An 11,265-nucleotide genomic window follows, 5' to 3' on the forward strand; every position below is an offset into this window, starting at 1 on the left:
TATATATATATATATATATATATAAATATATATATATATACATGTAAAAGTGATTTAATGGAACCTTGTTGAGTGTGTTTAGAGCTTCCACTGCAGCTGTCAGTGAGGGTTCTGCTTTAGCAAGGTCTTTTTCACAATCCTTCCGTTTGACAGCAATTTCTGTCTGCATTGCAGCAACCTGTACAAAAGTAGTCATTGCATCTACAGTTCCTTCATATGTACTGAATAGATGTGCAATGCCAAATATGGTAATAAACTACGCTTTAACAGGTCCTCTAACCTTTTGTGCTTCCAAGTCTGCTGCCTCTCTCTTCTTGCTGACTTTCTCAGTCTGTAAGCCAATCTTTTTTAAAAGAGCTCCTATCTTTTCATTTTTTAAAGTCAGCTCAGTTTCTTGTGATGCCAATTTAGCTTGTAGATCATCAACCTAAAAAATTAAATTAAAAATAACATGTATAAAAGGAAACAAATAAAAGATTGGTCTCCTAATTAAAAGCTGAGCTAAAGACGGAAACAGGTAGAAAAACCAGACCTGTGCTGCAGTGCTTTGGAGTTTCTGAAGGCCATTGTTTAGCCGGTTCATCTTGTGCAGAAGCTTAGCCCGGCTTTTCTCCAGAAGGTTTCTGTACATGGTGATTTGCTGGAGAAAGCTCTTGGGGGTGGTGTAATTGTACCTCTTCTCATTTTGCAGGTATTTTTCACTTGCCTGGTTGACACTGTTGTGAACGTAGGCCATGAAAAGACTGATGGATTCCTGGACAGCAGGCTATAAAAATAAGTGGGGAGAGGGGAGAACGGGGCGAGCTGGATTAAGTGGGGTTTAACATCCCCAACCTGATGGGCACTGAAATATTATCTTCATAAACTTTGAATTCATCTACAAGTTCTGCCATCTAACTTGGCTGGCCCTGACTTACTCAATCTGAAATTTAGGTGCAGCCAGGAGGAATGATTGGGCTTTGAGACCTCTGTGAAAATCATGTGTTTAAAGAACTGACATGCTGCTTGTAAAACATGCACACCGTTTACATTACATCTCCTCCCTTACGGCTTCCTAACCAGCTGTGGCCCCACATCTCAGCTAGGGCTTCATGATGTACAGCCTCTATTAATCAGACAGTTAGCAATCAATTAAAGCTAAAACAAATGAGCAGAGAATATGAAGATCAAACCTAACCATAACTCACAAAAAGCCATTGTTAATGATCATAGATCTGTGAGATGAGAAAATCATTATTAATTAAGACCTGACATAATGCGTTTTGATAAAGCATGCTGGACTGCTTTAAGATGCGAAAGAATCTCATTGATTGGCCTCGTATAACAAACATTATGTATTTCTAACTTTTAATAAATGAGCACTACATTTCTTAGGCGTCTAAACAAGATAAACATCAGTTATGATTTTAGTCTCAATGTTTCATACCCTGACTCATTTATATCAACACAAACCTCTAAGCACCCAACATCTTTATATGTTCATATTGTTAACCTTCATACCTGCTTAGTCTATAAGCTTGGTGTTTATAATAATCTTTGATCGGAAAGGCTTTTTACTTAATCCTTTTACTTTTTTGTTAAAAAAATGTCTTAACCTAAATTTTTATAACTTCTAATCCCTGTAGTCACTATAAACTTAATTATTCCTGAATGTGAACAGCGACACACAAATGTACATAGAAACATGTGCAAGAGTTCACCGTCTGGCACATGTTAACAGATGTAATGAGACTTCCTGGTTGTGACAGCTGTGCCACCTAAGCGGGTCGTTATGTGCTTAATCAGTCTTCTCTCATTAACATAAATGACTATGGGTTGTGATCGTTCTGCTGCTATGATGGAAAACAATAATATCCCAATGCTCACTGTGAGTCCCTAGGCATGTGTTTGGCAATTTGTCAGTACCTCACTGAAGGACTAATGATGAAAGATCTATGGAAAACTTAATTCAGCTGTGCTGCAATAATTAGAAAATTTTCATTGAAGTCTAAACCAACCCTAAGTCTCAAAGTGCATGATAAAGTTAGGAAAAATAGTACATTGCCTACTGTATGTACAGCCTTGCAAAAATTATTTATTATTTGTGTTGGACAAACAAAAATGAGAGGATTCTTTTAAATAGGAAGTAAAAGGAAAAAATGTCTTTCCTGCAATTTAAAATCTAAAAAAAGTATTCAGCCCCTTTAGATTCTGATACTCCTTATAAAAATATCTTCCAACCAACTACCTTCCTACTGTAGGTCAGCTGTTTAGAAAAAAAAGTCCCCCTGAGTGTAAGTTCAGTTTCTGTGCTGAAACAGTTTCTTTGTGAAGGCCTCGGTGGTTTGCTAAAGACCTTTAATGAAAACCAGTATTATTCACACTGTGGAACAAAGCAGAGAAATCAAATTAAAGTTAATGTTACAACTGAGGTAGAAATGTGCTATTTTTTTTGTTATGTTTAAATATGCAAATTTCAGTGTGCAGTCTCCCGAGAATTGGTTACCTGGAGGCACTGATGTATAAAGAGAATCCGCTGAGGACTGCCTGACATTCATCCTTTGCTCATCCCAACCAGCCTCACCTGTTCATTTTTCTACCTTTCTCAGTTTGAAATATCTTAAAGGTGTTTGTAAAGTTTGACCCTACTTTTCTCCTGTTTTTGGATAGGGAGCTAAATGATTGCATTGCATTCACTGGTAAACTGAATAGAATTTAAATGGAATTAGTTTTGTTTTCACTGGTTAAATTCATTTTTTGTTCATTTGTTCTTTTCTTATATGATAATTTGTTGGTTGTTTTGGCATTAAGCTCACTCTGAAGTTATATACACTCTTTTATTTTGCAATAGCCTGTTAAAACAAGAAACTGTAAATCATCTTAAACTGATTATTCTTGCCCTGTGATTGTTTGATTTCATTGGATGACGAATCATCTCCATGTTATGGTCGGATCCCCCATTAGACAGGTCATAACAGTTATGCCAACATTAAAAGTAGGGGTAAGATCGCAGACATTATCCAGGGCTTGACCACATCAACCACAAAATGGCCAAAACTGGAGCATTTTATGTTAGGAAGACAAATATATTACACATCACAACCAGCACACTGTTGCTATAAAATTCAGCTTCTTTAAGAAAACCTGCAAAAGACTTGACATCTGGATGGAGGAGGGCAGAACCATAACCTTAGACATACAGCTAGTTTTACACTAAAATGGATTAGATCTGTGTATATTTATAAATAAGAATGAAGAGTAAAAAGGGTATGATCATTTAAGAATCCAGATAAATAATGAAAAATTATATGGGCTATAAAAAATGCAGATTTTTTATAGCCCAAAGGTCTTTTATAGGACAAAGGTCCAAATAATAACAGAAACACAGATAAAAAAAAGAAACATATAAAAAAGAGAAAACTGATAATACTTAATATTGTTAATAGTACACTTAACATAAGTATTTCAAAGTATGATTAAGAAATTACAAGAAATTCATTTCTTATTCATTTATAATTAAAAAAAATCATAAAATCTTGAAAAAAGCTGACTTTGTCTGCTCTTAACTTCCCCAACAGAAAAGGATCTACATTCAGATTTAATGTGAGATAAAGCTCAACCTAGATCTGGATTTATCTTCACTACTCACAGCACCCTTTTTACTCAATATACTGCTGATATTCTTTTTTTCTTTGGTTTAATTGCATGTAGTATTGCTTCCTGCTGCATTAATTTGTTTCGCCTGCAAAGACATCTCTTTCACTCTTAAATATTATGCTGCTGTTATTTCTGAACATCCAAATATATTTTATTAATTGTACCTATGCTTCTCTTTGGCCACAAACACCACAGAAATGTTTGCCTCCAAATTTCTGCATGTCTTTTAATCCTGCTAAACATAGATACTAAATCTGCAACCTTAAGTTATTTTAGTTTTATTAATTACTCCTTCGGTTGATAAGTATTAACAGCTGCATTCCCCCCACCCATAAATTTACGTGGTTTGATCATTTCAGTTTTATGTTCATATACATTAATGCATTCATGTTGTTTCCCTCGATTTACAAACACAACCGCTTTGCCCAACCTAAAATGTTTGCAGGTTTTAATACACAGTTTTAATACAGTTTGACCAAGTTTGAGTTATTTGGAAAAAAGAACAATGAAAATTGTTATTGTGTAGAGTTAATAGAACAGTACTCTTTTACACTCAAAGCTGAAAAAGCACTGAAAAGTTTTTTAGTTTCTGAATGTTGATAAAATTTGATATCTTTCTACTAGTGTTGCACCGATACCAGTATCGGTAGGGGCCCCGATACTGCACTAAAATGGTGGTATCGATATCTGCGAGTAGCAACAAATAGAGCACCAATACCATTTTGAGAGCCAAAAGTTTATTTAACAATTGTCGTCCATTCCAGGTAGGCAATAAAAGGTTCTACTGGATTCACTTTGTATTAGTCTTTTTTTCCTGCTTCACGAAAGGCAGCAGCTTGACAAAGCCATGATGGCATTTATTTTACATCCAAGTAGTATGCAGTTCTTCATATATACAAACACACATCAATCTCAAACAGATGGTATCGGTATAGTAACGGTATCAGCCAATACTGCACAGTCAGGTATCGGTTATCGGTATTGAGGCCACAAAATGGCATCGGCACGACACCACTTTCTACATGATTTCTCTGTTTTGACAAATACTAGATACAAGTTAGTTCCAAAATTTCTAATTTCAAATCACTCAGAATTTGACTCTTTAAATTTACATGTAACATGTAATACATATAAGCAGTCAGCCAGCTTACCTCAATTCCATCAACTTCATGGATGAACCGATAGCTCACTGACTGCAGTGCTTCAGTTGTCCAGGGATGAAACCAGTTGATGGTTGTACAGTTAATAAGGGCCGGGAACCGATGGGCCCTGACACGTAGGTTACTGCCCGTTGGAGATGAACACATTATGACCTGTAAACAAGAATCTAAACATCTGAGCATGTGATTTACTAAGTTTCTATGTGATATATATAATCTATAGCACATACAGGAACTGGAAATTACTGGTTAACTTCTCTGAATTTACTAGGTACCTTCAAGCAACATTTTGAAATTTACTGGATACCTTTATGGAGTTTAATGGGAATTGGTTACAACATGAGGTCAGATGTAATTGGGTGTTTACCCAGAAATTACTAGGCATTTACCAAAACTTGCCAGTTATTTTCCTGGAACTCTGATGTAGTTATCTGGTCACTCTGCCATACATTATTGGGTATATCAAGGAAATGAGCAAGCCGAGTATTTGGTAAGCTCTGAGAAAGTTACCATCATGTTTAATTGATATATCAGGTCAATATTTATTGAAACTGTAAGCTCCTGTAGTTAATCTTTAAGTTCTATAAAATGACTTTCAAGTTCCCAGTAATAACTTAAATACTGTGGTATATTTGTGGAATATAATTCTTTGAAAAACTGAACCTTTGCCTTTTTTTTCTATAATCATGTTGTGTTTGCCAGATCAGTGAGCACCACTGTGTCCTATTAGTGAGTCCTGAGTATGAATCCTAACCTGGTTCTGCTTTGCATTGAGGTTGTTCCCTCTTAACTGCCCTTAGGGAATCCGTGGATGTATGCATGGTTATGTGCCTCTATGATGCCCTATGATGGGCCGATAACCTGTCTAAAGTGTGCTCTCCGGGTCAAGAAATTATTACTAGACTTAGACACCAGCCCTCTTCTTTCTTCTAATTGTGAGAATGTTGGATAATAATAGATAATAGATCCGTTACCACAACATTTTAGAGAATATCTTCACCGTAAGTTGTTGCTGCACTCGTTGTGTAAAGAATCTCCAGCAGTTCTCCCTGTCATCCAGCAGTCCGAAACTGCGCACCTCTCGCTTCAAACTGGAAACAATATGTTCGACCAGTTCTTCATTGAAGATCTCTGGAATTTCACCTTACAAAAAGAAAATCAAAATGATATACTGAGGAGTTCTTGTAATGATGATTAATTACTTCTACTTTAAAGTAAAACTATGTAAAAGGGAAAAATATATTTGTGCTCTTCAAGTTGAAAAAATGCCTTGGATTTTAGATCTGACCTGATGCTAGAAAGTGGTTAATAAGCACTAGAAACCGATCATCGGGTATCTGTGCATCCGTCAGGAGCAAAGTCACACGCTTATTCTTCACTCCAGCCTTTAGAATTAATCCTGCAAGATCCACCTGAAAATAATAATCAAATGAAGCCAAACCACACAAGCAAAGGTTGTGGTTTTCAATGTAATGTAAAATCCACTAGAAAATTAGGCTGTTTAATAACCAATTGAACAGAGAATAGATTCCACTTTTAAGTAATTAATGACTGGACTGAAAGACGTATAGCACTGGTGAGATATTAAAATACTTCAATGTGGCTCTTAATTGTATTTGACATTTTTTTTCTTGCTCCACTAAAGAAGCTAAACAATAACAAATTACATTAACAAACTGAAGCTGAGCAAAAAGAGTTAAATCAATTAAATGGATACAGACAATAAGCAAACAGGGTTTTAATAAACATCTATACAGATCCTTCCTTTGCATCTAGTAACCATAACTAAAAAATAGATTTTAAGAGTAGCATAGATTTACCTTGAAGTCTTGGATGCTATAACCCTTTCTCTGCATTATTTGGGAGACTTCCACAGAACACATGTAGGCAGCTAGGCGAGTCAGACTCTGCTTTCCACTGCCCCCAACCCCGACCAGTAAGCCATGACTCCCTGGCGCCTCTAAGATACGACTGATGCGACATCTGATGACAACATGATCCGTGATAAACCTCTTAAGACATGTTCCACCACATTTATCATTATGTGCTAATGTCATTTATAATGTAATTAAATCACATTTTATCAAGCTTATCATGTTAACTACAAATAATGTAATAATAAGTCTTACTCACACATGCTGTATGGCATCATCAAACAACACAAGATTCATGGTTGGATAGAGCTCATTGTAACTTTCCAAGGCTTCATTGAGGATGGTCCTTAGTGTGGACCAGTTAGTGAGAGGGTTATAGGAATGTCCTCTGTCAATGTTTGCAAAGTGGCAGTAGAGTAAGGGCTGCGTGTTCACCTTTTCACTATCCAGTCCCTGTAGAAAGAATAACTTAGATTTTTCTCAAATAGGATGGCCATCTGCAGGTAAAGAGCTGTGGTTTATCACATTAATCAGAATCTTCAACACACCTCAAAGCATTCACGCACAGTCTCCATTTGGATCTTTTGGAAAAGCTTGAGGTCCTTCAGATCTACTAGTCTGTCTGAGTACACTCTGCAGGACTCATGGAGCCACAATCCCACCAGGTCGGTCCTTTCTCTCACCGTTTCTGGACCAGCCAATAGAATGCCCTACATAAAAAGCATCCCATTCTTATTCTATCAACAACTCAAGGACAGGCATTATTTCCTTATAGCATACGCTCTACCTGAAAGATGTTAGATATGTCTCGAAGATTGAACACATAGTGAAACTTGACTGCTGAAGGCAGAAAACTATGAAGCATCTTGTCATTCAGAGTTGTGACAGCCCGAACAACAGAAGAAGCGCTTTGCTGGACTGAGTGAGTGAAAGCTCCTTGTTTTAAATGGCCACACAAAATATGACCATAAATTGATGCCTGAGACTCCAACGAAGGGAAGTTTACTGCAAAAACTGAGAAATGTCTCTGTTGGAAGAGAAGAGACAATTGAGAAATAAAATCTATGGCACTACATACACTATATGCAACTGCAATATAAATAATAAAATAGATGCATTTAAAACATATCTGGACAAGAGATATGCATACTCATTAACAAGCAAAACTATTTGCTCACTTTGTATTAAAACCTTGAACGATCTGTTTTAAAGTCAATCTGTTTTTTTGTTTTGTTTTGTTTTTTTAGGAAATAACACATTTTTACTTAAAATATAAAGTTAAGATCAGTGCACATTAGGGGGTGTTCTTTTTTAAACATACCTGCAACCTGGGGTTGATGATGAAGCTCCCAGCTGTTGGATTCATGCAAGCAACATATTGGGTATTTTGAACTTCCTTTAAAGTCAGTTTCTGTCTGCAGTACCTACAGTACAGAGGGCAGAAAGAATCATAGTGTGAATAATATTTGAAAATTATCCACATACAGCATTAATGATTTCCCACATTATACATACAGTACTACATGTTTCTGTTACTGAAAGTCAGTCAGTTCTGAAAAAATTTCTGCAATATTTTATCAATAAGTCTAGCAAAATAAATTTTGTGAACTTGTCTAAACCTAATGATGGATGTATTAAAAATGTGATGTTGTAAATACAGACTGTTTGACTGGACAATATTTAAAATCTGTATGTGCAGAGGCCTTTTCTCACCAGTGTCCATAATCAAGATGCTGACGTATCAGTGCATGAGGCTGCACTGTTCCATAGCTGTCCACAGCTGGGATGTTCATGTCATCTATAAAATAGACCAGCCTCTTGTTGCCTGCAGCTGCATAGGTTCTTCCTGCTCTTTTCTCCAATGGTCGCTCTAAAATCTCTACACCAATAGAAAACTGGCGTAAACACAGCTTGCAGATATAGGGAAAAATAAATATACTGACTTGCAAAACAAGAAAGAATTTTTCAAATTTCTAGTATTTTTGTCAAGTTATAATGAGCTTTAATGTATTTTTTTTTTTTTGATAGATACAACAAGTAATTAATTAATGTGGATTAAAACAAAAGTATACAATGTTTTGAAATAATAAAACATCAATAAAGAGTTTTTAAACCAGAAATCATTATTTACATTTAGCCATCTTTCCTCTGACCCCAATAAATAAAATTCAATGTAGAATATTGAAAAGTGACATATGGTTGATCTAATTTCAGTATAAATCCAGGGGTTCAAATAAGGCCTAAAAAAGAGGTTAAACATTTTTAGAATTATTTTGAGGAAGTGTAGAGAGTGTATAGAGAGTGTATGGAGAGTGTAAATAAAGATAAATAAATGAATACATGTATCAAAAACACCTGAATTATTGTATACTTTTTAACATGAAGACCAAGAAACACACCAGACTGGTCAATGAAAAAGTAAAGCGAAGAGTAAATCATTGCCAAGTTACAAAAAATATCCAGGTATTTAATTTTTTATGGAGCACTGCTCAGTTCAAATAAAAAAGATGGGACTTGTCTTTGGCTCAGTACTATGAAAGGCCAGCCTAAACCTAAACTGAAAGCCCAGGCAAAATGAGTATCACTCAGATACACTGAAAAAATGTTACTATAACACAATTAACTAACAGAATTAAATAACTAACATGAAACAATTGTGTTAAAGTAACTACATATGATTAAATAAATGCCGAAAACGGTTGCAGTATTTTTTTTTTTTTCAGTGTATGCAGCCCGGCTGCACACAATGTTTCTAATGAAGCTCCAGAGATCCACATCTCAAGTGCTAGAATCTGTTAACAGGAGAAGAAAAGCCAGAAGAAGTCCTGTTTGCAGTTTGCCACAAGTCATGTAGGCGATACAGCTGATAAGTGGAAGACAATCCTTAGGGGGGGAGGACTCCAAAGTTACACTTTTGGGCCAGTGTGTAAAATGTTATTTGGTGGGAGCAGTATTTCTATAGTAGGTACAGGAGACCTGGTTAGAGTTATCAGAAAGATGAAGATAAAGACATAAATATTGTGAAAGAAAACCTGTTGGCATTGAAGATGTTCACTTTCTAAAATGACAACAATCATATCCACAAAGCTAGAGCTACAAGTAATGATTGGGATAAAAGGAAACTCATGTTAGAATGGCATAGTGAAGGTTCACACCCTAATAGAAATAAGGAACTGTTATTTTCTTGACAATTATTTCTTTTACAGTAGTTTGTGTTGTCCGTCTCATAAAATACTGATGAAATACACAGAAGGTGGTGTTGTACAGTGAGGAAGGTGAAGAAATTGAAGACACCTGAATACCCTTTCAAGACATCGTAAAATTTAACATCTAAGCTCTAAAGATGCAGGAATCTGTGAAAAAATCCAAGAGAGTGAAATTCACCAAGCTATTCCCTTTCAGAATCTAAGCACCACCACCAGATGGTGCTATAGCGTACTTGATGTCCTAACGTCTACCACGGATGAAAATCAAAAACCCACTCACCTTGCAACATGAGGGAGGTTGTGTAGTAGCTGAAGGGTACTTTTGAGGTTGTGCAACTCTCTGACAGAGCATCTAACTTGTTTTTGACAAGTGCAGTCTTTCCCACTCCAGCTTTCCCCACAAGCATCACTGGCTGCCTCTTCTCCAGCAACAAGTCCATGAAGTAGCTAAGACGCACAGTCTCTGCTGTGTGCACCACAACAGCCTACAATCAGGGGAACAGCAGGAAGACGGAGAACAGAAACATACATGGTTATTACGGCTTTCTTTGAGTGTGATTTATTGACAGACATGTGTTCAGTGAATTGTATGTGATTTATAATTTCTTGGATTTCCCCAGAACACCACAACTATTCTGTCATAATAGCATCATTTGCTCAGAACAAAACCCCGCTAATTACGGCTCAGCAAGAGCCTTTGGAGTGCACACAGCTGTACACAGGAGCATAAAGAAAGACAAAGGAGCGTGGGTGATAGCTCAAGTCTTGTTGCTCATGCCTTCACCCCCACACGCTCCAGTACAGGGAGTGGTAGATGGTAATCAGACTCAGTGGCAAGTCTATCATCCATTCTAGCACCCCTGCCATAACCCCATGATGTGACTTTACCCTCTCTTATTATGTTCATTGAAGCATACAAACATTTTTAATATCCCTGCATTGTTCATTTTTGGTTATTTTGCTTCTTGTGATTATTTGTCAGAACCCCTTCAAAAGTTTGCTTTCTCACTGAGTATCCTTCTCTTTAAAACTTACTGGAGTTTATTAGTTCTTACCTGTAGTGGTACACCGCTTTCCATTTCAAAGCTTGGTACAATATCAGCCCAGGGTAGGAATCGTTTGGTGTGGTGGTCGAGGTAGTAGTCGAACACTGTCCCTTGTGTGGGCAGCTTAACTGTCCTCATTTCTTTGGTCCACCACTGGCTGAACTTCAAGGGGTAATCATGCAGCTGGCAATGCATAAAAAATGAACGCACATTAATATGCTGGCTTTCTGTATGAAAAATGAAACTAAAATCTTCTGCTTAAACTCTCACACATATATCTATATCTATCTCTCTCTCTCCCTCTCTCTCTCTCTCTCTCTCTATATATATATATATATATATA

General features: G+C 36.5%; 1 protein-coding gene across 1 annotated transcript in view; it reads right to left on the reverse strand.

Moving 5' to 3' along the window:
• The window catches only part of dnah11 (dynein, axonemal, heavy chain 11), a 56,993-nt gene that overhangs the window by 20,977 nt on the left and 24,751 nt on the right, over positions 1 to 11,265 (reverse strand). The window contains exons 45-58 of the mRNA XM_015400360.1: positions 10,932 to 11,105; positions 10,157 to 10,361; positions 8,384 to 8,549; positions 7,992 to 8,094; positions 7,458 to 7,697; positions 7,219 to 7,380; positions 6,930 to 7,123; positions 6,617 to 6,779; positions 6,085 to 6,208; positions 5,797 to 5,939; positions 4,788 to 4,949; positions 533 to 766; positions 281 to 427; positions 65 to 178 (exon numbers count right to left, since the gene is read on the reverse strand). Coding sequence (XP_015255846.1) covers positions 65 to 178; positions 281 to 427; positions 533 to 766; positions 4,788 to 4,949; positions 5,797 to 5,939; positions 6,085 to 6,208; positions 6,617 to 6,779; positions 6,930 to 7,123; positions 7,219 to 7,380; positions 7,458 to 7,697; positions 7,992 to 8,094; positions 8,384 to 8,549; positions 10,157 to 10,361; positions 10,932 to 11,105 — 2,331 coding nt within the window. The remainder of the gene's footprint in view (positions 1 to 64; positions 179 to 280; positions 428 to 532; positions 767 to 4,787; positions 4,950 to 5,796; positions 5,940 to 6,084; positions 6,209 to 6,616; positions 6,780 to 6,929; positions 7,124 to 7,218; positions 7,381 to 7,457; positions 7,698 to 7,991; positions 8,095 to 8,383; positions 8,550 to 10,156; positions 10,362 to 10,931; positions 11,106 to 11,265) is intronic.

Source organism: Cyprinodon variegatus, unplaced genomic scaffold (assembly GCF_000732505.1).
Source record: "Cyprinodon variegatus isolate N-32 unplaced genomic scaffold, C_variegatus-1.0 Scaffold2, whole genome shotgun sequence".
In the NCBI taxonomy this organism is placed as follows: Eukaryota; Metazoa; Chordata; class Actinopteri; order Cyprinodontiformes; family Cyprinodontidae; genus Cyprinodon; species Cyprinodon variegatus.